This window comes from Zalophus californianus, chromosome 6 (assembly GCF_009762305.2).
Source record: "Zalophus californianus isolate mZalCal1 chromosome 6, mZalCal1.pri.v2, whole genome shotgun sequence".
Lineage (NCBI taxonomy): Eukaryota > Metazoa > Chordata > Mammalia > Carnivora > Otariidae > Zalophus > Zalophus californianus.
Window position 1 is genome coordinate 24,784,862 of NC_045600.1, and position 21,762 is coordinate 24,806,623.

General features: G+C 54.4%; 1 protein-coding gene across 17 annotated transcripts in view; it reads right to left on the minus strand.

Moving 5' to 3' along the window:
- Positions 1–21,762, minus strand: part of TMEM63C (transmembrane protein 63C) — a 125,318-nt gene that overhangs the window by 12,705 nt on the left and 90,851 nt on the right. For all 17 annotated transcript variants that reach the window (XM_027569778.2, XM_027569776.2, XM_027569780.2 and 14 more), the window contains 12 exons: positions 18,530–18,567; positions 12,512–12,654; positions 11,025–11,073; positions 9,179–9,287; positions 7,040–7,113; positions 6,347–6,427; positions 6,107–6,230; positions 5,222–5,355; positions 3,467–3,589; positions 2,952–3,105; positions 1,499–1,605; positions 240–326 (listed from right to left, as the gene is read on the minus strand). In XM_027569778.2, coding sequence (XP_027425579.1) covers positions 240–326; positions 1,499–1,605; positions 2,952–3,105; positions 3,467–3,589; positions 5,222–5,355; positions 6,107–6,230; positions 6,347–6,427; positions 7,040–7,113; positions 9,179–9,287; positions 11,025–11,073; positions 12,512–12,654; positions 18,530–18,567 — 1,223 coding nt within the window. The remainder of the gene's footprint in view (positions 1–239; positions 327–1,498; positions 1,606–2,951; positions 3,106–3,466; positions 3,590–5,221; positions 5,356–6,106; positions 6,231–6,346; positions 6,428–7,039; positions 7,114–9,178; positions 9,288–11,024; positions 11,074–12,511; positions 12,655–18,529; positions 18,568–21,762) is intronic.

Consider the following 21,762-nt stretch of genomic DNA (forward strand, 5'->3'; position numbering starts at 1 on the left):
TAGCTGATATACATGGCTTCTTGCCCCAGCTGGATGATAAGCTCTTTGAAGGCAGAGTTCATGGCTGACCCCTTAGGGTTCACAGGATACCTGGCTCATGCTAGGCTCATGACCGGCACTGGACTGTCATTTGAGGAATGGATTTGTAGCGACCACAGGTAGGCCTATAGTATCTGAAAAAGGAGGTTCCAACTCTAGGGTGAGCCTGTCTGAGAGAGGGATACTTGGAGGGGAGGTACCTGGTCAGTCCCATTGAGGGCAGAATAATCACCATGAACACCAGAAAGATGTAACACTTGTTCACGATGATCAGATTCTGGCTTGATCTAGAAGAGAACAAACAAACATGTAATAAGAACCAGAGGCCTAACTACAGAATGGATGGGAAGACAGAGACAGCGACCTGGCCTAGAAAAGGGTTGGACAGTGCCTACCAATGCCACCCTCACAGAGCACTGGGAGCTGTGTGGTTGCTGGGAGGGCAGGGGCAGCAGCCTCAGCCAGCCTCGTCAGCCTTGGGCACAGGATGGGCGGAAGGGCACACAGGTGCTGTGTGCTTGCTATCTTTGTTAGAGGGACATTACCAACAAGGCTCAGGATTCCTGCAGAGTTTCAATAATCTACATAAGCCATGTTCTTGGCCAGAGAAAAGACCAGTAAGGGTTTCTGTTAGGACAAACCTCTTGGCTTACTGCCTGGTCAGATGGTAGGAACTTCTGGTGTAGGAAATCACTTTTGAGACCCACACAGCCTTCAGGCAAAAGCAGGTCCACCTGCCCCAGGATATGGTAAATACCTTCCACCCAATTGGCTACCACCATAGGACGAGGAGCGCTAACCAGCTATTAGGGCTAAAGTTCCTATCTTTTAAAACCTGGGTGCCAGGGGCATCTGGGTGCCTCAGTCCATTAAACGTCTGCCTTTGGCTCCGGTCATGATCCCGGGGCCCTGGGATGGAGTCCTGCTCAGCGGGGAGCCTGCTTCTCCCTCTGCCTCTGCTCTCCCCCATGCTCATGCTCTCTCCCTCTCAAATAAATAAATAAAATCTTTAAATAAAATGTGGGTGCTGCATGGGCTACACAGGTCTACAGGCAGGTTGGGTTCACAGGCTCCTCTCCTCCTCACCCCAGGCCTCCTGCCTGCAGGTCCTAGCTGCCTATCTCTGCTAACAGCTCCATCCCCTCAGTGCGCGGCTGGAGGCTGAGGGAGCAGCCCAAGGAGCACTTGGTTTGGGCCTGAATGTGCCTTGAGATGGTGGCCCCATCTTAGCATTCCTGAGGCCAGAGGCCCAGAGACAACTCAGTCCCCTCTTTCAAAAAAAAATAATATATATATATCTTAGATTTGGGGATGGTTTTGGTTATCAAAACCCATGTCAATTTGATTCCCCAGGCTGGATGGGAGGCCCCGAGCACCAGGCTGGTGGAGGAGTGGGCAGGGGAAGAGGCCGGGGCCGGGGCAAAGAGCAGGGCTGGGGGAGGAGACCCCCCCCCCTCACCTGGTCCAGTGGGCCTCTAGGAAGGCGGAGAGGTAGACAATCAGAGGCATGATCACTGTAAATGCCCAGAGCATCAGGGAGGGGAAGAACTGGGTTATGACTGGGTTCTGTGGGGGTAGAGAGCGGAAGGGTGGAGAGACATCAGTGTAAGCAGCACCCCTTCCCCTCTCAGGCCAACCCTGCTTCTCCCACACCTCTGGCCTCTTCTCTCCCCCTCCTCCCCCCACTTAATCCCAGAGCAGGTTTGGTTTCTCTGAGGCTGTCCAGTGGACCTGGCCTTCCTGGTCAGCCTTGCTGGCTAGCAGTCTGCCTGGCTGGGGTGGGCAGAGGCTGACACCCCAAGGTCAAGTGGTGCCCTCAAGGGGCACGGGTCTTCTATGCTGAGGTCCCCCGGAGGGGCAGCCTGGGCTTTCCCAAGGGACTTCGCCCTCGGGCCAGGGCCAGCTGCTGTCACTGACATCTCTCAGCTCAGAGAGAAGACACTCCCTTTCACGTGATGTTGTATGAAAGGTGCTAGAGAAGGGGGCAGGTGTGAAGGAAGAAACCCTAGGGGAGCTGTGGTGCCCCTGGGGCCTACTGTGAAGCTGACAAGGGGGGTCAGAAGCAAGCAGCAGAAGTGGTGCGTCTTGACTGTGCGTGTGTATGTGTGTGCATGTGTGTGCATACGTGTGCGTATTGTGCACACGCATGTGTGTACATGTGCGTTTGCATGTGTGCGTGTGCATACATGTGTGCATGTGCGTGTGTGCCTTGCATGTGTGCATGCATACTGTGCACGTGCATGCATGTGCATATGTGTGCCTGTGCATGTGCGCATGTGTACTGTGCACGTGCATGCATGTTGTGTGCATTGCGTGTGTGTGTGTGTGCATGAGCGTGTGTGCATGTGCATATGCGTGCCTGTGCATGCGTGTGCATATTGTGCACATGCATGCGTGTGCATGTGAGTATGCATGCGTGTGCACGAGTGTGTGTGCACACGTGTGCGTGTGCGCGCGTATGCATGTGCATGCGTGTGTCGCTGGATAGGGATGGAGGTAATATGGAAGAGGAGGCCTTCTAGGCCCGTTATGACAGCCTGGAGGCTATAGGATTTGGAAATGGGTGGGGCCAGTCCAGTTCCTCGGCAGGCCCCTGTCAGGATGAAGCAGCCTCTAAGTTCAGGGATGGCCCCCCAAGCCCTGGCTCTCCCAGCCTGGAGTGGGTGTGTCTGGAGTGAGGGTGGTGGAGGTCCTCCTTCTCCCGGATGGCTGCATTGGAACTGACCTCACTCTTCCCCAGCTTCAACCCTCTCCCTCAAACGAGGGACCCCTAGCTCTTGAAAGTGGGGAGAACAGAGCTGTCACACGGCCACATGTTGGCGGTGCACGGGAGCCGTGTTCCAGGGCCCCCCCATCCCATCCTTCCCTCATCTCCCTGGGGCCCCCACGTCTGGCCCGAGCAGAGGCGGCACCTGCAGCTTCTCAATGGGGCGGGTGACGTTGTACATGTCGATGGTGTTGATGATGATGGCGGGCGTGGTGAGGAAGAAGAAGAAGAAGAAGAGGAAGGTGTTGATTGCGATAAAGCGGGCCCACCAATGGAAGCGGCGGACAGACAGGTGTTTCCTGGGGAGGGATGGAGGAGGAGGAGGCATTTAGGAGCTCGGGTCTCAGCCCTTGGATGGGGCCCACGTGCAGATTCCTGCATGCCAGCTGGAGACCCAGGCTGCCCTGGTCTAATTCAGCCCCCGGGGCCCAGACCTGCATGCACTGGGCCCTGGATCTGCCCCTCAGTCAAGTCGTTGGTCAAGGCCCTGGTGGTGGGCTGGGTTTGGGGGTAGGCTGAGGCTGTGGTGCTCAGCAGAGGACAGGGCCCAGCCCCGTGGGCAACAGAGTAGGAGAACAGGCCCCGATTCCTTTCCCACCCTGTTCCCTTCTTCAGTCTCAGAGGAGCTGAAAGGAGAGGGGAGGAGCAGAGGGGGCTTACCAAATGATGTCTTGAGGGTGTGGGGCCAGGGCGACCCTCCAGCGGTAGGATTTGACGATGGTGCTCACGGAGGACTGCTGGGGGTGCACGCCGCACTGGATGTATTTATAATCTTCCCGGATGCTGCGGAGATGCAGGGAGGAGACAGAGGTCTGGGGCTGAGGACAACGGGCTTAGGAGGGGGTCTCATGCCAGGGTCCTACAGATGGCCCCACTTCCTAGGGATTCTCGAAGCCTTGGGAATGCCTCCCAGGATCTTACAGTTAGGCAGCTCCTAAAGCCTAGTCCCTGCAGGAAAGGGGCAGCAGCGGGAGGGACTACCTGGGCAGGGAGGGGACCACACGGTTCTCAGTTAAAGTCTTTTCCCCTTGACAGCAGGGACAGCACAAAGATATGCTCTTTCCTTGAGGCTGACGGGGGAGGCGCTAACTTCAGCCTCATATTAGTATTAATAGCTACCAACTGAGTTCTTTTTGTGTGCCCGACACTGTGCTAATTGGCAATGAATAGAATCCCAGTCGAACAGATTAAATAAATTGAGATGCCTGAAGACACAACCAAAGAGGGGCAGGTGCCGGCACTGAAGTCTTCGGTCTTATTCACATTTCTGCTGTAATGAAACCTCAGATCCTTTCTACTGGGTGACAATGTCTCAGAAAAGAAACGGTACTGGGGTGTCTGGGTGGCTCAGTCGGTTAAGCGTCTACTTTCAGCTGAGGTCATGATCCCGGGGCCCTGGGATCGAGCCCCGCGTCGGGCTCCCTGCTCGGCGAGGAGCCTGCTTCTCCCTCTGCCTGCCGCTCCCCCTGCTTGTGCTCTCTTTCTCTCTGACAAATAAATAAATAAAATCTTAAAAAAAAAAAAAAAAGGAAAAGAAAAGAAAAGAACAGTATTGGCTTACATGGGTATACTGTTTTATGGAACACATATACTAAATAGATCACATATCCCTCCTTAACCCTCTGGGAGGTGGACAGGAAAGTTTTAAGCAAACAAATTTGACAGATAAAAAATTGGAGCGTATAAGGGACTTGCAAATTGCACACAATCGTATTTGACTAACTTCCAGGCTGTTCCACTTGTAGGGTGTGGGTGGGTGAGGACGGAGTGGTGTGTATGATCAGGCTCCCTCCGAGAGAGGAGGGCCCCCACAATCCTCAAGGGGCTGATGCCGGGGTTCTCATCTCTTTGACCCTATCCTAAGGATTCTTCCAGAACATACCTGATTGCATCTAATCTACTCCCCATCAAAGCAGAGCTGCCAGGGGTTGGGGCAGAGGAGGGAGGAGGCTGTAAGGCTATGAATTAGGGGAGGCTTGCGGCAGGAGAGCAGAAACAGCAAGGAGAGCTTCTCTACCCTGACTCTGTCATTTGTGGTGATGTGTCATGGGAAAAAAATGGATTCATTCTTGTCAAGGCCTAGAAGAGGAACCAAGATGTCTACTCTGACTACCTCCACGCTAAAGCAAGGACATATGGGGATGGGGAGCCCAGGGCCTGGATGTCTCTGGAGACAAGCTGAGTCTGGCAGCTGTGGCGAAGTGGATGCAGACATGCTCTGGAAAGCAAGATGGCAGGGCTGCCTGTGAGGAGCACGGAGGGGTTGAGGGGTGGTCAGAATATGGCAAACTGGAGGGAGGTTCTCTTTCATCTCCCCTTGGCCGGAATGGGGGTGAAAGAGGATGGTTTCAGAGAAGCAGAAGCCCGTTCTCAGGGCTGGGCTAGGCACAGCAAGCTGCTGGCCCCGGCACTCACTGCTTCGTCATCCTGGTGTCCTGGAAGGTGACAAAGATCAGGTCCAGACGCTTCAGCCGAACGCGGTTGAGCTCAGCGTTGAACTCATCAGTCAGCTGCTCCTCCAGCTCACTATAATATTGCTCTGCATCTACCTGGGGTGAGATTTGGCCCTCAGAGCTGGAGAAGCCAGAGCGCTAGGAAGGCCTCCCCTAGACATAAGGCCTCTCTCCACTCGGGTGGTGAGCCTGAGGCCTTGGTTCCATTCCCAACTCCCTTCAAAGCCTGGCAAAGAGCTCAGGATCCCAGTGGGCTCCCAGATCCCAGCTCAAGAACAGGAAAAGGCCATGACTCCGAAATTAGCTCCTTGCTCTTAGATCGGGGGAAGGGGAGGCACACCTGGGGGCTAGGGGATGCTTCTGGACTTGGGCAGGACTCCAGAGGAGTGACAGAATGTGTCTCCAGCATTTTCAGGAAATGGGGATGATTCTTTTTCTGGACTGGCTAGAGTTCAGTCCTGCCCTGTGGTCTCCTTCTAGCCACAGTGGTTGGGTGAGAAGATGGAGCCCAGTGCCTTCAAATGTTCCTGTCCTCGCCCTTTGAAAGCCTGAGGCATGGCAGCCTACAGCAGTCTACCATGTTCTCGCCGGTCCTCCCATCCAAGACTGGAAGTGGGCAAGAGCAAGCCTCCCTGGATCGCTCCAGAGGGGGATCCAAGAAAGGCTTCAGCTCCTCTACATTCTCCACGGGGAGGCACGGCATGGCAGAAAGGGAGGGAGGAGCCAGGAGTCACAGCACCAGAGCAGATCTGAATGGGGCCTGAGGGTACAGAGCCCTGGACAGAGCTGGAGACCCTGTGCCCCCGCCCCTCCTCTGCCGTGTCCCTTGATTCCCTGGGACAGGTACCTCCTTGAAGCAGGTCCAGCACTTGCAGAAGCACAGGCGGGAGCAGGGGTGGGTCTTGATCATCACCTTCCCACTCTTCTTGGCCTTGGCAGTGTAGTAGAGCCGGCCCCGCATCGCGTGGCGCCTGTTGGCCGGCAGGCAATGAGAGGAAGCATCTTGTGGTCTGGGGGGACCAGCAGCGCCACACCCTCCCCTTGCATCCCCCAGCACAGATCCAGACAGGCCCTGCTGCCGACTCACCTCTGATCATCCAGCTCAATCAGCATCCTGACGTCATAGCAGAAGTGGACTCTGGTCACCACGCACCCCGGATAAGCCTCACTGTAGCCACAGACACAGATGCTGAACCAGCCTGTGGTGCTGGGGATGGGCCATACTACTCTGACCCCCACCCAGAACTACAGCCCACAGGGCCGAGTAGCTCAGCTGCCTGTGGTCCCTGGTTCTTGGATGGGAGACTCTATTCCTTGTTCCTAAGGTCAAATTTCAGAGGTAACCCCTGGTAATCAGAGATTTGCCACATCCTTCCCAGATGATCCAGAATAGGGCCAGCAGGCAGAACTGGAAATTCCTGCCCATGAGAGATAATTAGCTCCTGGGCTAGGACCTTGGGTCACAAAAGATGCCCCAACATGACCTGCTCTAGATAACTGTGGTCCAGGAGCTCGCCGGGCTCTGTGGTTGGAGTAATGAGGGAAAGGAAGAAAATGATACCCCTCACCATGCAGGAAAGTCCTTGACTTCAGAAACCCTGCTCTGGCCCCAGGGCCTCCGCCATTCTGGAAGGCTACTCCTGAGTCAAGTCCAGGATGGGCTACCACTTGGAGTGTCTCTCGCTCTACCATCTTACGCCAACTTACTACCCACATGAAGATGTAGGCAGGGTTACCGGGAGGAGGCAATCCATGCTTTAGCCCACTCTGACCCACTTACTGAAAATGCTTAATGATGATTTCCGGGTCTTGGATGTCTGTGGGGACATAGGTGATCATTAGTGTCCTTGTGACCTAGGTGGGGAGGGCAAATGGAGAAAGAAGACTGATTACACAGGACTCCCAGATGTCTGGGTCTTTGGTGGCCCAGAACTGTCTGGAGTAGGCCCACTACTCAACAGGCTGCCCCCTCGCTTCCCTGGCCTGCATCCCTGACTTCAGTAGGCTGTGCGCTGTGGGCGGTGGGCAGCTACAGGCAGGCATGCCACATCTCTGTTACTCTCTGGGGCCCTGCTGCAGGCCCCCTACCACAGACAGCTGAGGTCAAGGGAGAAAGAGCCAGAAGCTGCAGACAGGGCCAGCCAGGGAGGAGGCCCAGAGCTCCGGGACCGACAGACGGTGCTCATGCTCTTGTGCTATCTCTGCCATCATTCTGGCCGCGCTGTCGTCCACAAAGTAGGGCCGTCCCTAACATGAGACTGCGCAGGGGAGTTAGGAGGTGTGGAGACTCTGGGGAGGGGATGAGGAAGCCCCTCAAACTTCACATTTTATTCTGTGAGTGAGAAACGTCGTCCTGAGTCATCCCCTCAGGGTGACAATCTGGTAAACTGAGCTTCAAGAGATAGGAGTCTCAGCAGAAGCTTCTGGTGACAAGAAGGAAAGCTGAAGTAGCTGAGTCCAGACTGGTCAAGGGTGCCCAAGCCTCTGTGCCTGCAGGCCAAACACATTTGGGGTAACCTTTCAGGGGTATGTGGATTTGCGTTCTGGGGTGGGGTAGACTGAATCAGTCCTTTAGGATGGATGGCATCGAGGGAGCTGATCCCACTCCACTGAAGCTCTGAATGGCCGAGGACAGAGCCAGGGATGTTAGTTGTCACTGTTTTCCTTCCCCACCAGGGCCAGGACAGCCCGCACGCCCCTTCCCTTGCTGGTGCTGGTGCTGGTGCTGGTGCTGGTGCTGGAGCTCGGGCTGGGGCTGGAGCAGAGGTGGGTGGGGCTGGAGCTGGGGCTGGGCTGGGGCTGGGGCTATGTGGGTGCTGGTGCAGGTGTGGGTGTGGTTATTACCTTGGGTGGGCAGCACTGCCAGGCCCACCTGCAGCCCCCCAGCCTCATCTCTACACCCCAAGGGCAGCTGTGCACATTAAACACTGGGACTGCCAGTGTTAGCCAGCAAGGTGTGGGGCACCTGGGTGGCTCAGTCTGTTAAGCATCTGCCTTCAGCTCAGGTCATGATCCCAGGGTCCTGGGATGGAGCCCCACATCGGGCTCCCTGCTCGCTCCCTGCTCGGGCGGGAAGCCTGCTTCTCCCTCTCCCACTCCCCCTGCTTGTGCTCCCTCTTTCACTGTGTCTCTCTCTGTCAAATAAATAAAATCTTAAAAAAAAAAAAAAAAAAGGTGTGAAGAGTTAAAGCCCCGAATGCAGCCTCAACCAGTGATGGCCAGGGGGCCGGTGGGAATGTGCAGACCGCTCCCCCAGGGGGGGAACACCAAGGGCGCGTGTCCTCCCCGACTCCCAGCAGTGAGAGCCGCTCCCTAACCATTCCCTCCTACCTGCGTCTTCTTCCTACTTCCCCACCCTCTAGTGGTTTCTCCTAGGATCACCTTCAAAATAAGTGAATGCTGTGCAAACTCTTATCTTAGGGCCTGCTTGGGAGGTGGGGTGACCCAAACCAGGACAGTGGGGCTACCTGGGCCAGGCCCTGGAGTCTCTGACCTCAGAGACTGTGGAAGGGCAAGGACCTTGGGCACTCCCCAGCAGGGGACACTAGGCACTTAGGATGGAAGTGCTCTGCTGGTCCAGGTGTTTGTTAATCTTTTAGTTTGTGGATGGCTGGGGCTCAGGGGTCTTCAGAGAGGGTCCGGGCAGCAGGGCAAGGGGCAGGAGGCCCCTGGGAGCAGCTGTTTACCGACCGGTGTGGAAGCGTTCCAGGGGTTTACCAAGCAGGACAGCTGTGCGAGGTGCCGGGTAATGACTCACCGGGCCAAGGGGTGGAGGTTTGCCCTGCTTGGGTGAGAGTGCCCCACATAGGTGTGCAGAATGTGAGAACTGGGATGCCTCTGAAGGCGGGAGTGGGGTGGTCCAGCGGGGGCAGGCTCTGGCTGGGAGGGAGCAGCTTGGGAGTTCTTTTCACTTACTCACCTTGTAGCTCTTCTTGGGCACAAACCCTAAACAGTGATGAGCCATGAAGACGAGGTTGATGAGGAAGTAGAGGAAGGAGAAGCAGCTATGCAGCCACAGGACCTTACTCCTGCCAGGAACAAGACACAGGAAGGGTGAGACCACCCTCTCCCACCCCAGGCAGTCTCCTGCTGCCCTCTGGTACTTCCAGACACTCGGCCACCTTGGAAGGGGATGGCCATGGTAAGAAGGGGGCGGAGCACGCCAGCTACCGCAGGCCAACATTTACTGAGTGCTTACTATGTGCCAGACCCAGGGTGGGACTAGATGCTTTCTGTACATTTTTTCACCAGATTCTCACACCCTCGGAGGGTGCTACTGTGACTATCTTCATTTTATCCATAGGGAAATGAGGGTCAGAAGCAGAGGTCACTCCCAGCCCTGGCAGCACTGGGAGGTGAGCCTGGGGCAGAGGACGCCCAGGGACTCCTCACCACCATATCAGGCTGCTGGAGGCTCCAGCTCATGCTCCCACAGCTGCCCGGCAGCCCAAGTTGGGGAGGCGTCGGCCCTCAGTGCTGAGGGATGGGGGGGTCCTACTCGGGCCCCAAGGGAGGAGGGCCCGGCGGATTCGCTCTACCTCTCCTGGGACGGGAAGAGTGGTGGCACCAGGGCTTTGGGCTCGTACGATGCTGTCCCAAGGCATCCGGCCAAGAGGACTGTTCAGAAATAGGACCCACCTTATTTGGTGCGGTTTGAGAAGAGAAAGCTGCCTTGCTTCAAAATCTCTCCTTGACACTTGCCCCTGTGCCTGACGTTTCACCGAATATTCCCTACCCAGCTAGGTGTCCCATCCTCCATGTCCTCGGGTGGGGCAAGTTTCTCTGGACTCTGAGGAACACTCCAGCTCTCTGCCAGTATGGACTTACGGATGTTGAAGGTCTTTCCGGCCCTATTAAAACTAACATCTTGTTGGGAAGGCGTAGGCACCTTACGCCGGTGGCTGGCCTGGGAGAAGCTGGTGAGCTCTGCTCCGGGGTTGGCAGCACCAGGGGAGGGGCCGCCTGGAGGGAGAGGTAAGATGCCCATAGCCCCATCCTGCTGATTTGGGAGCTTGATGGATTGCAGGGTGCAGGGGCAAGTGGGGCAGGGATGCGTGAACCCCCACTCACACCTGCTGGACCTGCCCCTTCAGCTTTGTCAGGAAGTCGGCCACGTGTGGCCAAGACCCCCAGCGGGCCTGTTTTCTCAGCGTGGACCAGCAGGGCCACATGTGGCTTAGTACACATTGACTGAGCCACCAGTTGGGTTGGCTGCTGCTGAAATTCACGAATCACGACCAATGTTTGTTCCTCCCCTGCTTCCCCCCGGACTAGGAATGCAGCTCGGGGTGGGCAGGCACTGCCCCGGACCCAGGGCCAGCTAACGGCAGAGGCGGGGCATGAAGCCGGGTCACGTGGGTCCTCAGCCCCCACCCCCACCCCCCGGGGGTATGGGAATCGGGTCTATGAGTTAGTCATTAGATGAGGGTTGACATGCACTATTTTTGGGCAGGAAAGAATAGCTCAAGCCTCTGCTTGCTACCGGGTCCTTGCCACTTGGGCGCCGGATGTAGGAAACCAACAGGACTGTCTTTCCAGGTCTTTGGAGTGGCCAGTTTGGGTGGTTTTACCTATTACAGATATGGGGACACCGAGGCACCAAGAGAATGCAACTTCTGGCCTCCCGCTCAGTACATGGGTCCCAAGGAAACCAGGCCTTTCTTAGCAGCAAAGCAGTGCCCAGGTTTTCGACCCACACATTGGACCTTCTCTCCCCACCAATGCCCCAGCCAGTAGAACGGGTGGTAAGAGGATCAGGTACCTACTCTATGGAGACATTGACAATGGTGGTCCGACCAAAGTGGCTATTCCAATCTGGAAGAGAAGAAAGTGGCTGACCTCAAGGCCGGTTCCTTGATTGAGTGAGTTGAGGGGGCTGCTTGAGTTCAAGGTTCCTGAATGCATGCCTGGGGTCTGGAGATGCTTGCCTATGTCCTGCCCTTCCTTCTCGTCCCCCAGAACTTGCCTCCAACTCCCAAGAAAGCCAGCAGAGGCCTCTTCTTCTCCCTGGGACTACTGGTTAGGGCTCTACGGCTGTGACGTGAGACCAAGTCTTGGTGTGGCATCCCCAGTGCCCAACTGGAGCGTGGCAGACACCAGTAAGCGCTTACTGAAGGAGCCCAGGGCCCCGCCATGAGTGGAGGGATGAAATCAGCAAGGCTGTTACCACTGGCAACAATCACAAGAATGTCACGTTGCCTCATTGGGACAGAATAAATCCTTCTGGCAAACTGCATTAGCTTGTCGGTTTAGACATCTCTGGATGTTATGAAACGTGTCCAGAAATCCTGCATTAATATAACATATACATTATATACAATAGATCACTGCCAACACACTAGCTCTTGGGAAGAGAATTTGGAAAGATGGAAGTTGCTGACTCTGGTAACGGTATGTGGTGGCGCAGACATTGCGTGCTACCTTGAATTAACTGAAGTCTACATCTGGCTGAGGAGAAACAGCCATCTGAGGAACCAGGGTACCACTGGCTGCCACCCGGGCATGGTGGGCGCTACATGACCCCACCTAGTTACACAGCCTTCAGCTCTGCCCCTCCTCACGTTGCTAAGTGAAATACTGGCTGTTATCCACTGAGCACTCACTACGAGCCGGGCACCAGGCATGCATTCTCTCCCAATCCCCATGACAGTTGAGGACCCGACGCCCAGGGAGACTGATCTGCTGCATGTAAGACGAAATAATTTGCTAGATTGGGCGAAGGTGTTTTCTGGGAAGCAGATGTGGGTCAAAGTTGGGGAACCAAGATTTTTCTGTCTTCGAAGCCCAAGCCCACAATGTCAGTCTGTCCAAAGGACTTGCCCTTTTATAACAAGCGTAGCTAGACTTCCTAGGAGACCAATTTTGCACTTCTAGGGCTGTGTCTGGCCGCCGTGGGGGTTGGGAGAGATCAAGTTCAGGGATCTCTGCCGTAGGTCACATGCCATAAAAAGGCCTCGCGAGCACTTGGCCAGGTGTAGCACGGGGCTGCCGATAAACCTTCAGTTCCAGGCTGAATTACTATTGCACGCCTGCTGTACCAAGGTCCTGAGCCAGCCTCGTGACGACGGATGTCTCCTCTCCAGTCTCCACGTGGGAGAGCTGAAGTTCGGGTGGCCTCAGCTCACATAACTAATTTTGAGAAGTGGAATTCAATTTTGGATTTCTAGACTCGAGACCCATGCTCTGTCCTGCCTCCCGGGCTGCCCCTCTGCTCTGGGGGCCCAGGGCCCTGGGCGCACTGAGCTCCGCCTACCCAGAACGGTTCCGGTGTAGTTGACGGGCAAGATGATACCCAAGGAGGGGATGCAGAGGATGAGCACAAAGATGATGAGGTGATACTGGAACATGATGTAGATGCGGGCATCATCTCCACACTTGCTGATCAGATCCTCGTTCCTGGAAGAGACATACAGACAAGGACATTCCTCAGGAGCCTGTGCGGCCACAGGGTACACTGGAAGGAGGGCGAGGAAGAGAAGATTATCACCCTACCCCAAGTTTTTATTTTTAATTTTTTTTTAGAATTATCACCCTTTGTCTTAAAGCCTCTATCATGCCTGAAATGTATTTCACTGAATTTCACAGGCATATCCAAAGCAGAAGCTGTTACACACACACACTTGGGAATCCAGAGGCACTTTTGAAATCAAGCAGTCATTCCATCTTTTCTTGCTTCGTGTTGAGTGCTTGCTATGGGGCGTGCACCAGACCAACCAGTAGTGATACGGAGAAGCATCCGATTTTTTTTAAGTTGTTTCTTTTAATTTGTAAATTAAAAGGGAATTCTTTTTATTTATTTATTTATTGAGAGAGAGAGAGCATGAGAGGGGGGAGGGTCAGAGGGAGAAGCAGACTCCCCGCTGAGCGGGGGCCCGATGCGGGCTCCAGGGACTCCAGGATCGTGACCTGAGCCGAAGGCAGCCGCTTAACTGACTGTGCCACCCAGGTGCCCTAAAAGAGAATTCTTAAGGTCACAATGAGATATCACTCCACACTGCCAGATTGGCCAAAGTTAGAAAGTCAGACAATAGCAAGTGCTGGCGAAGGTATGGGGGCACTGGGAGCTCTCCCCCATGCACGGGTACATACTCCGGCACCGCTGCTTTGGCGAACAGTTGGTATCATCTAAGGACACTGACTACATGCACAGCCTGTCACCCAGCAGCTCCACGCCTCGTTTTATTCCCAGTGGAAACACAGGCACATGTATATCAAGAGACATGTATAAGAAACTCAGCTGCATTATTTCTAACAGCCCCAAACAACTTAAATGTCTACCCAAGGTGGAAACGGACACAAGAATTGTGAGATATAGGGGCGCCTGGCTGGCTCAGTCAGTGGAGCGTGCGACTCTAGATCTTGGGGGTGTGAGTTGAGGCCCCCACATTGGGCATGGAGTCTACTTTAAAAAAAAGAGTGTGAGATACATATGTATATGTATATATGTGAGAGCTATATGTAATGATATAGATATAGAATGAAATACTATACAGAGATAAAAAAAAAAATGAATGACCACAGCTGAATTTCACAAACACAATGTTGGGTGAAAGATCCAGGCACAAACAATACATACAAATGTTTCCATACACAAAGTTCAAAAATAGGCAATACTAAACTACGGAGAGTGAAGTCAGGATACTGGATGTCTTTGGAGAGGGGGAGGTAGGGGGAGGTCACAGGGGGTTGGGAAGGAGCAGGAGGAGAGCTCCTGGAGCGCTGGCAATTCTAATCCTTGATCTGCTTTGCTACAACTGAGCTGGACCTTGATTTTTGTGCACTTGTCCATATGTGTGTTATACTTCAAAAAGAAATTTAAAAGCAACACACGCTTATTACAGAATTTGGGGGAAATACAAAGAAGAAAATCATTCGCCTATAATCTCATCCAACCTAAGATAATGACCATGAAGCATTTGGGTCCATTGCTTTAGTTTTTTGTGGTTGTGCCGGTTTAATTTCGTGACTATAGTATAAACAGCATTGGATGTATTGTTGTGTTGCTTAGGTTTTCATCTGAAGCCTTTTCTGACTTTCACGTTTTGTCTAAATGTTTTTCATGGCTGCACAGTGGTAATGGTGATAGTGGTCTCCATTTATGGGGCACTGGTTCATACCCAGCACCAGGGTGGCCTCCCCACTCTGCTGGTGGACGTCCTAGGGTTTACTCACCCCTGCTCTCCGGTCAGGCTCGTAGAGTGTATGCAACTTCTAGCATCCAGTCCAGGATTCAGATTTATTTTTAAACAATACTATAAAGAGCATATCTTCAAGGCGTTTCAATAATCCCCATTTAGGGAATTATTTAGAGCTCTCGATTTTTTTTTTTTTTTTTAACTGCAAGCCGTTAAAATACTTCCTGCCTTGGACTTGAGAATTAAATCCCAAGAATGGGGTGGGTGGGAACTGGTGAGAAGGCGGGGTGCTGGGGAGCGGGAATGAAGGGAGGGTCCTGCTGCAGGCTTGGGTGCCAAGACCTGGTCACCTGACAGGAGTGAGCCTCAGACAGGGTGGGGCAAGAGAGCCTCCAGTCTCAGGAGGGAGCCGAGACACTGACCCCCCGCCCCAAAGTTCCAGCCACCACCCTCCTCCTCACAACTAATTCTCCTGTTGGCTCTAGTCGCTTCCCTCCTGCTTCCTCTTTCTGGACACCCACTGTATCCACTGTCTTCTCTCATCTTCGAATTCACAGCCACCTCTCTCCACATCTCGGAAATACCACTGGGTTCAAGGGCACATTGGCTACTCTGAAATACAAGAAACTCCTCAAGCCTCCATTCCCTGACCGATTCCCCTCAAGTTCCAGCCAACATCTTCACCTCCCTCCTCCCACCCACCTCTTCGTCTGCCTCAACTTCACAGACACCTTACCCAGGAACCGTCCCCCCAATGGAGAACCAAATCACTGACGTCCACGCCCTCTGCGTGCTCTCATTGCACTCAACCAGGAGCTCGGAGCTCACAGGCTGCCCGCCACACCCTGGAGGGCTTCAGGGAGGCCAGCCCTAAAGATCACGGCTTCTTCCTCCTGCCCCTGTGGCACTCTTTCTTGATCTAGCTTCCCGTTCTGGGTGACTGATCCACTCCCACAATTTCAACTATGACCTCCTGCACCCATCTCCCAGGCCGAGCCCTCCTGCTCGGACCTTTCTCCGAAGCTTTAACGAACCCTGTTTTTCAATAGCTTGCTGGTCAACTCGCGGGTTTGCCCTTCATAATTCGTCATTCTCCCAGCTCCTCGTATCTCATCAGCATCCACCTAGTAGCATTACTATCTTCCCCAGAGACCAGACTTGGATCACTCCTTTTCTTAACCAGTTGGAGGCCAGATGGGAGGCCAAGGCCCATGGACTGTAGCCCCATGATCTCTCTCCATCTGCCTCCTCCCTTGGTCAGCACTCCCTCTCACCTGGACACTGGAAAACCCTCCTTAGGTGCTCACCTTGCCTCTGGACTTGCTCGACTGCCAGTCCCCTCCATACTCCTGCCTACAAACAGATTCTCACCCTGAGTACCCTACTCAAAATTAGGAATTAGCGCTCTCCTGCCTCTAGATCAAAGCCCAGGATTCTTAGCATGGCCGTCAAGATCCTAGCTGATTTTTACAGCCCAATCTTTTAGCCTCTCTCTTGAGATGTATTCTTGTTTCTAGCCACACCAGACTGACCATTTCTGGATGCTTTGGCCCATCTCTGCCCCAAACCTTCACTCATGCAGTCCTTTCTTTGTGATGGGCCCTCCACTGGGCTTAGTGTGGAAATTCTTCCCATCTTTCAAGGCCTAGCTCAAAACTTGCTTCTCCTGAACCCCCTAGCTGGAATTAATTTCTTGCTCCCCCAAATGCCCTTTGCCCGACAATGAAACTTCCCTATTATGAATTATATGTAGTGAGTCCTGTTAACCTTTGCCTCTCCGACTAGACTGCCTGGGCATTGTGCCCAGGGACTCTGGCGTCCCTGTCCCTGCTCAGGGACTGAGCTGTCTCAGCTGTGGGAGGCTGTCTTCTAGACCCTGCTCCCAAAGGATGCAGGATGCACAGTGCAACGGTCAGCTGTCCTCCCTTCCCGGATGATGTATTCCCAATGGAGGAGTCTTTGGGTGGAGTCGGGGGCGGGGAGAGGATCCAGACACACACACTGGGCACACTGACCTCCCCTGACCTGCAGGTCCGGGCATGCACACCTGGACAGCTGCATGCAGATTTGCACCAATGCAGCGATGTGGCTCTTTTATTTCATATTTGCACGCACACCACAGACACACCTACCACATGAAGTCTTGTATTTGGCACGTACGCTTCTCTCCTGCAACACGGACACATTTTTCCCCACCCTGAATACACCCATTGACGTGTCAGCAGATGGCAGAGAAGATCCAGAAAGTCAGCCTCAAGCTACCCAGGACTGAGGATATGGTCAGCTCAGGAGCAGGCGCTCTGGGATTCCTTCCCTCTCCCCCCTGCAAAGGGCTGGTTAACGTGCCACCCTGCCCCTGCCCAGCATTCATGACTTTGCTAAACCCAGGAACCTAGAGCCAGCCCGGACAGCCTCCTGAGGTCACCAGCTCCAAATGGTCATACGCCCTAGTGGTCATTAAAAAATAATAATAATAATAATAATTTTTTTTTCAGTAAATGCTTGTTTAAAGGGAAAAAAAAGTAAGATTCCCTAAAACTGTTGACAGGGATTGCATCTCTGGAGGGCTGGAGGTGGACTTTCATGTTTCTCTGAACGAAAACTTTTAATGTGAGCTTGTGCATGTCTTAAAAATTACCAAAGCAAAACCAGAGAAGGTTTATCCAAGAGATAAACCATTTGCCCTCCACTCCCCCTGCGTGTGGCTAAGATCCCTGGACCACACACAAACTAGCTGTATCACTTCTGGTGGACCCTGATGAATGATGAAGGTAGACTGGGGTGGGGGCTAGGGGGTGGGGGCAAGGCCACGGGGACTCCCCCATCAGCGGGGTTGCAGCTCAGACACCAGAGGCTCATGGTCTTAAGCCCAGCTCAGGGTTCCCAGGGCCTAGGAACGGTGCTTGTACCCTCTTCAGCAGGTCTAGAGAAAGAGAGGCGCCCTGAGGTGGCTTGTGGGGGTGGGGTGGGGTCTTGGGAAAATGGAGGAAGGCTCCCAGCCAGGACCTTGACTGGTGGGCGTGCAGGAGGAAGTTGTAGGAGCCTTTGCCAAGAAAGCAAGTTAGCAGACCCAGTCCGGCCGCTTGCTGCAGGTGGCCTCAGATGGGCTGCGTGGCTGCACCCTACGGCAGGCACCAGGCAAGAAAAGGCCCTGGAGGAGGGGCTTGGAAGATGGACAGGGCAGGACGGATGGGGGATATTTAGGGAGCGCCCAGGAATGTGCAGGACTATGAGGTGGCAGCAGAGTTGTGTGCACAGGCACGAGTGTGCGTGTGTGTGTGTGTGTGCGTGTGCGCGCGCACGTGTGTGCACGCACACACACACCGTGGGGGCACGGAGAGCTGGAAGAGCTCCGGAAGGTGCCCAGCTGAAGCAGGGTGGAATCAGGAGTGGCAAGTCAGAATGCTGAAGCGTGGGGGAATCAGGAGAAACAGGTGACCTGGGGTCTGTCTCCCTGCCAAGTGGGGTCTGGCCCTAAAGAGATCCAGGAGGCGGGGTGGGCAAGGGGCTGTCCTTCTGTTATCAGGGCTGAGCCCTTCTCCCCGCTGTGTTCTTTCCCATTTCAGTATGATGAAGGATGCTCACAGGAATAAAGCAGATAGCACTGCAGGAAGAACTTCTTTTTCGTAGGGTGGAGTTCATAAAAGTGTTTTTGTACGCGTGACTAAGTGGTGCCTTCCTGAGGGCTGCGGGCTATGTCCAATTCCCATCCCCCTCCCTCCCGGAACCCCAGAGGGCCTCCTCTGCCTGGGCAGGGCTGAAGTGGTCAGGGGGAGTCGGGCGTGGGGCACAGAACTCAGGTCCAGCCCCATCTTGCCCCAAGTAAGGCAGCTGCCGGCACAAGCTCAGAAAGTTCAGGCACAAAGGGGCGCCTGCATAGTGGCTCAGTCAGTTAAGTGTCTGCCTTAGGCTCAGGTCATGATCCCGGGGGCCTGGGATTGAGCTTGAGCTCCGCATCGGGCTCCCTGCTGCCACTCCCCCTGCCCCTTCCCCTGCTCTTGCTCATGTTCTCTCTCTGACAAATAAGAAATAAAATCTTTTTTAAAAAAAGTTGACCACATCAAAAACTAATGACGTATTGTATGGTGACTAACATAACATAATAAAATTAAAAAAAAAAAAGTTCAGGCACTTACTTCATGGTGACGGTGTTGAAGAACCAGGAATAGAAGCCCTGGGGAGAAAGGAGAGAACATGTGAGAAAATCCAGCCCCAGGCCTGCCCTACAGCTGAGTGAACCCAGGCGGCGTCCATAGGGGCCTCCTTCCGGGCAAGAGATGGCAGTGAGAAAGAGCTCAGGTTCTGGAAAGAAGTGGGTTCCATCTGGAATCTGTGGTGGCTGTCCAGGAAGAAGTCTCCCCGGAAGTGAGCTGTGAGTTCACGTTCCTGCCATGTGGCATCCTGTTACAGGAAATGGGGGCTTTGTGGGCCTTGGACCAAGGGAGAGAAGGGACCCTTTCTGTGCGGTGGACATTGGCTGCTTTCTGTCTGTCCCTCATTGCTTCCTTCTGGGAAATGCCCCCCACCTCATGCATATGGCCGGGTGGGCTGTCCATGAAGTAGGGGTCTGCCACCAGTGGTCAGTTGATCAATGGGAGCATGACCCAAGTGGGGCCAATCGAAATTCTCTTAAGGGGATTGACGGGGATCTCGGGAGAGGGAGTCTCTCTCCACCTGAGCTCCTGCACCTTGGTGAACACCATGGAGCCTGCAGTGGCTTGGTGCCATCTTCGATGCCACAGGCAGGCGCTTGTCTGAGAAAAATAGCCTGCTCAGAGGAAAGAGGGCTGGAGGGGGGATCTTGGTGGTATCTCTGGACTCCCTGGAGCTCCCTGTACCCAAGGCAGACACTTCTCTTTAATTTCCCCTGACTCAAGCCACATATTACCTAGTTTGAGCTGGGTTTCTTCTCTTACATCTGAGAGTCCTGCCGATTATGTCTTTCGCTCAGGGTCTTGCTGTCTGGTTTCTGGGTGGTAGGGAAGGGCAGCCTCAGCAGTGGAGGTGGTGGGAGGCCTAGAGAGGACGTGTACTTGGGAAGAACGTGTGTGAGGATAGGCTGGGGCCCATGGCCCTAAAAGCCGCCAGATCTGGTAGCTGGTTAAATTGCCCTGGTGTGTGCTTCCTTCTGGGATTCTGCAGGGTTTAGCAAAATCTGGGAAAAGGTTGCAATTCTTGATTGACCCCATTTGATCACAAGCACATCAGTGAAACAGGCAGGCCCACCTGGCTGCCATTCCCCGGCACCACACTGATTGGGGAAGGGGTATTGCCCAAAAGGAAGCGATGGGGGGGGTCAGGCAAGCAAGAAACAGAAGGAAGTTCTTTGCTCCCTTCCACATAAGGCCCACCAAGTCCCCTTCCCTGGATTGCGGTTGCCTAATAGTCAGATGTCCACCTCAGGGGGGGCACCATTTGCCCAGTTCTGTCCTGGGGAACTAAAATAAGGACACTCCCTAAAAAAGGGTGGGGGGAGTGGCTCAGTCAGTTAAGCGTCAGACTCTTGATTTTGGCTCAGGTCACGATCTTGGGGTCGTCAGATCGAGCCCCATATCGGCTCTGCACTGGGCGTGGAGCCTGCTTGGGGTTCTCTCTCTCTCTCTCCCTCTCCCTCTGTCCCCCACCAAAAAATAATAAATAAAATCAGGACAGATGCCCAGGTATGAGTCAAAGCAAAGAAGGGGAATAGCATACTGGTGGCATTGACTAGGAATGTCCCCAGGGAAGGAGTGAATTGCTAAATAAGAGTTGGGCAGAGAGTCTGACCACACTTCCCTGCCCAGGAGGGGCTTTCTCCACCACCCACCTTTGGGCAAACGGGTGTGATTTATTTAGGGAGCAAGCAGGTTTGTTGACAGTCCCTAGCGGTTGGTCGTGCACAGTGGAGGACACACCTTCCTGGGAACCCCTTCCACCCCCTCTACGGCAGGTGCCAAGGGGGACAGACACATGGCACGCATGCGTCCTGGAATTCACATGGGACAGGCTGTCTGTCAAAGGGCAGAGTGTGGCCTCTGTGCCGTGACAACTGCACAGACCCGGATGTGCCGCGAGCCTGTGTGGACTACCTCTCTCTGTGCTCACAGACAACAGACTCCCCCACAGGCCCCCCCGCATGTACATCACAGTTACGAAAGGTATAAACCATTCAGCAAACTTAGCAGCTGAACCGCAGGCCTGAGAAGGGATGCCGCGTCCCCTCTTGCCTCACCCCTGCAGGAAACGGCCACAAGCTCCCAGGGGCTAGCTTGGCGCCCAAGGCCTGTGACAGTGGTCAGTTCATTGCACCTCTCTTGGTGGCCCCACCCTCTGCACTCCCACCATGTGGGGTAATGACCCCTCTGCTGGCCCAAGGCCCCGGGATCGTGGCTGGGGCGCTCCAGGGGCCACTCCCCACCTCCCACTCTCCCTGCCTCATTTCCAGCTCTGCAGGGTGACTGCCCACTGCCTCCCTCATGATGTCGCAGATCTTTTTAAAATAAATGATCTTTGTGCCATTGTACAAAAAAACCCCAACCAAAGTAATGTTTCTGAAAATAAAGCTGCGAACCATCTTGTAAGGCAGGTGTGACTGTCCTTATTCTACGGAGAAACTCTGAGAGACAAACTGGTCTGCAGCTCCCCGCACAGCTTGGGGCAGATCGTGGCAGGTAGCGGGACCAGGTCTCTTGGAAGGATGACAGGGGAAGGAAAATGGTTCGACTCACTCACTGCCTCCAACAAATACCTATCAGATGCTAATTACATGGCAGGCTGGCCTGGGTGCGGGGAGTGCGGGCAAGACCTGGTCAGCCACACGGAACCGATCAGGTAGAGGAGGGATCGTTACCCACTGGGTTAAGAGCCCTGAAGAAAAGGGATGCATTTTCCGTGCGCAGAGGACAAAAGATCTGGGCCCACGTGGGGTAGATGGGGCTCCCAGGGCAGTGGTGCGGGGGCTGAAATCTGAATGAAGGGTCAGCGCGTTAGCCCTGAGCGGGGGGCCACTGCAGAGGGAGACAGGGAAGAGCAGGTGAAAGGTCCTGTGGAGGAAAGGAGGTGGCACTTCTGAGGATCTAAAAGGTGGCCAAGGTGGCCAGGGATGGGGGAGTTGGGAGGAGAAAGACAGACTGGACAGGTTGGCAGGAGACCAAAGCACGAGGCCACGCAAGGCATCCGCGCTTCATTCCAAGGGCACTAGGAAGCCAGTGAAGGTCTACACAAGGGAATGCGTGTCCCCGCTCATGGGGATCGCTCCGGATGCAGGTGGAAAATGGGTGGGGCAGGACATAAGTGTGGACATAGAGATGGGTTAGAGGCCACCCTGGTCATCCAACAAGAGACCAGCAGGGGTCTGGACTGGAGGTGGGGGGAGAGGAACAAGACTGGG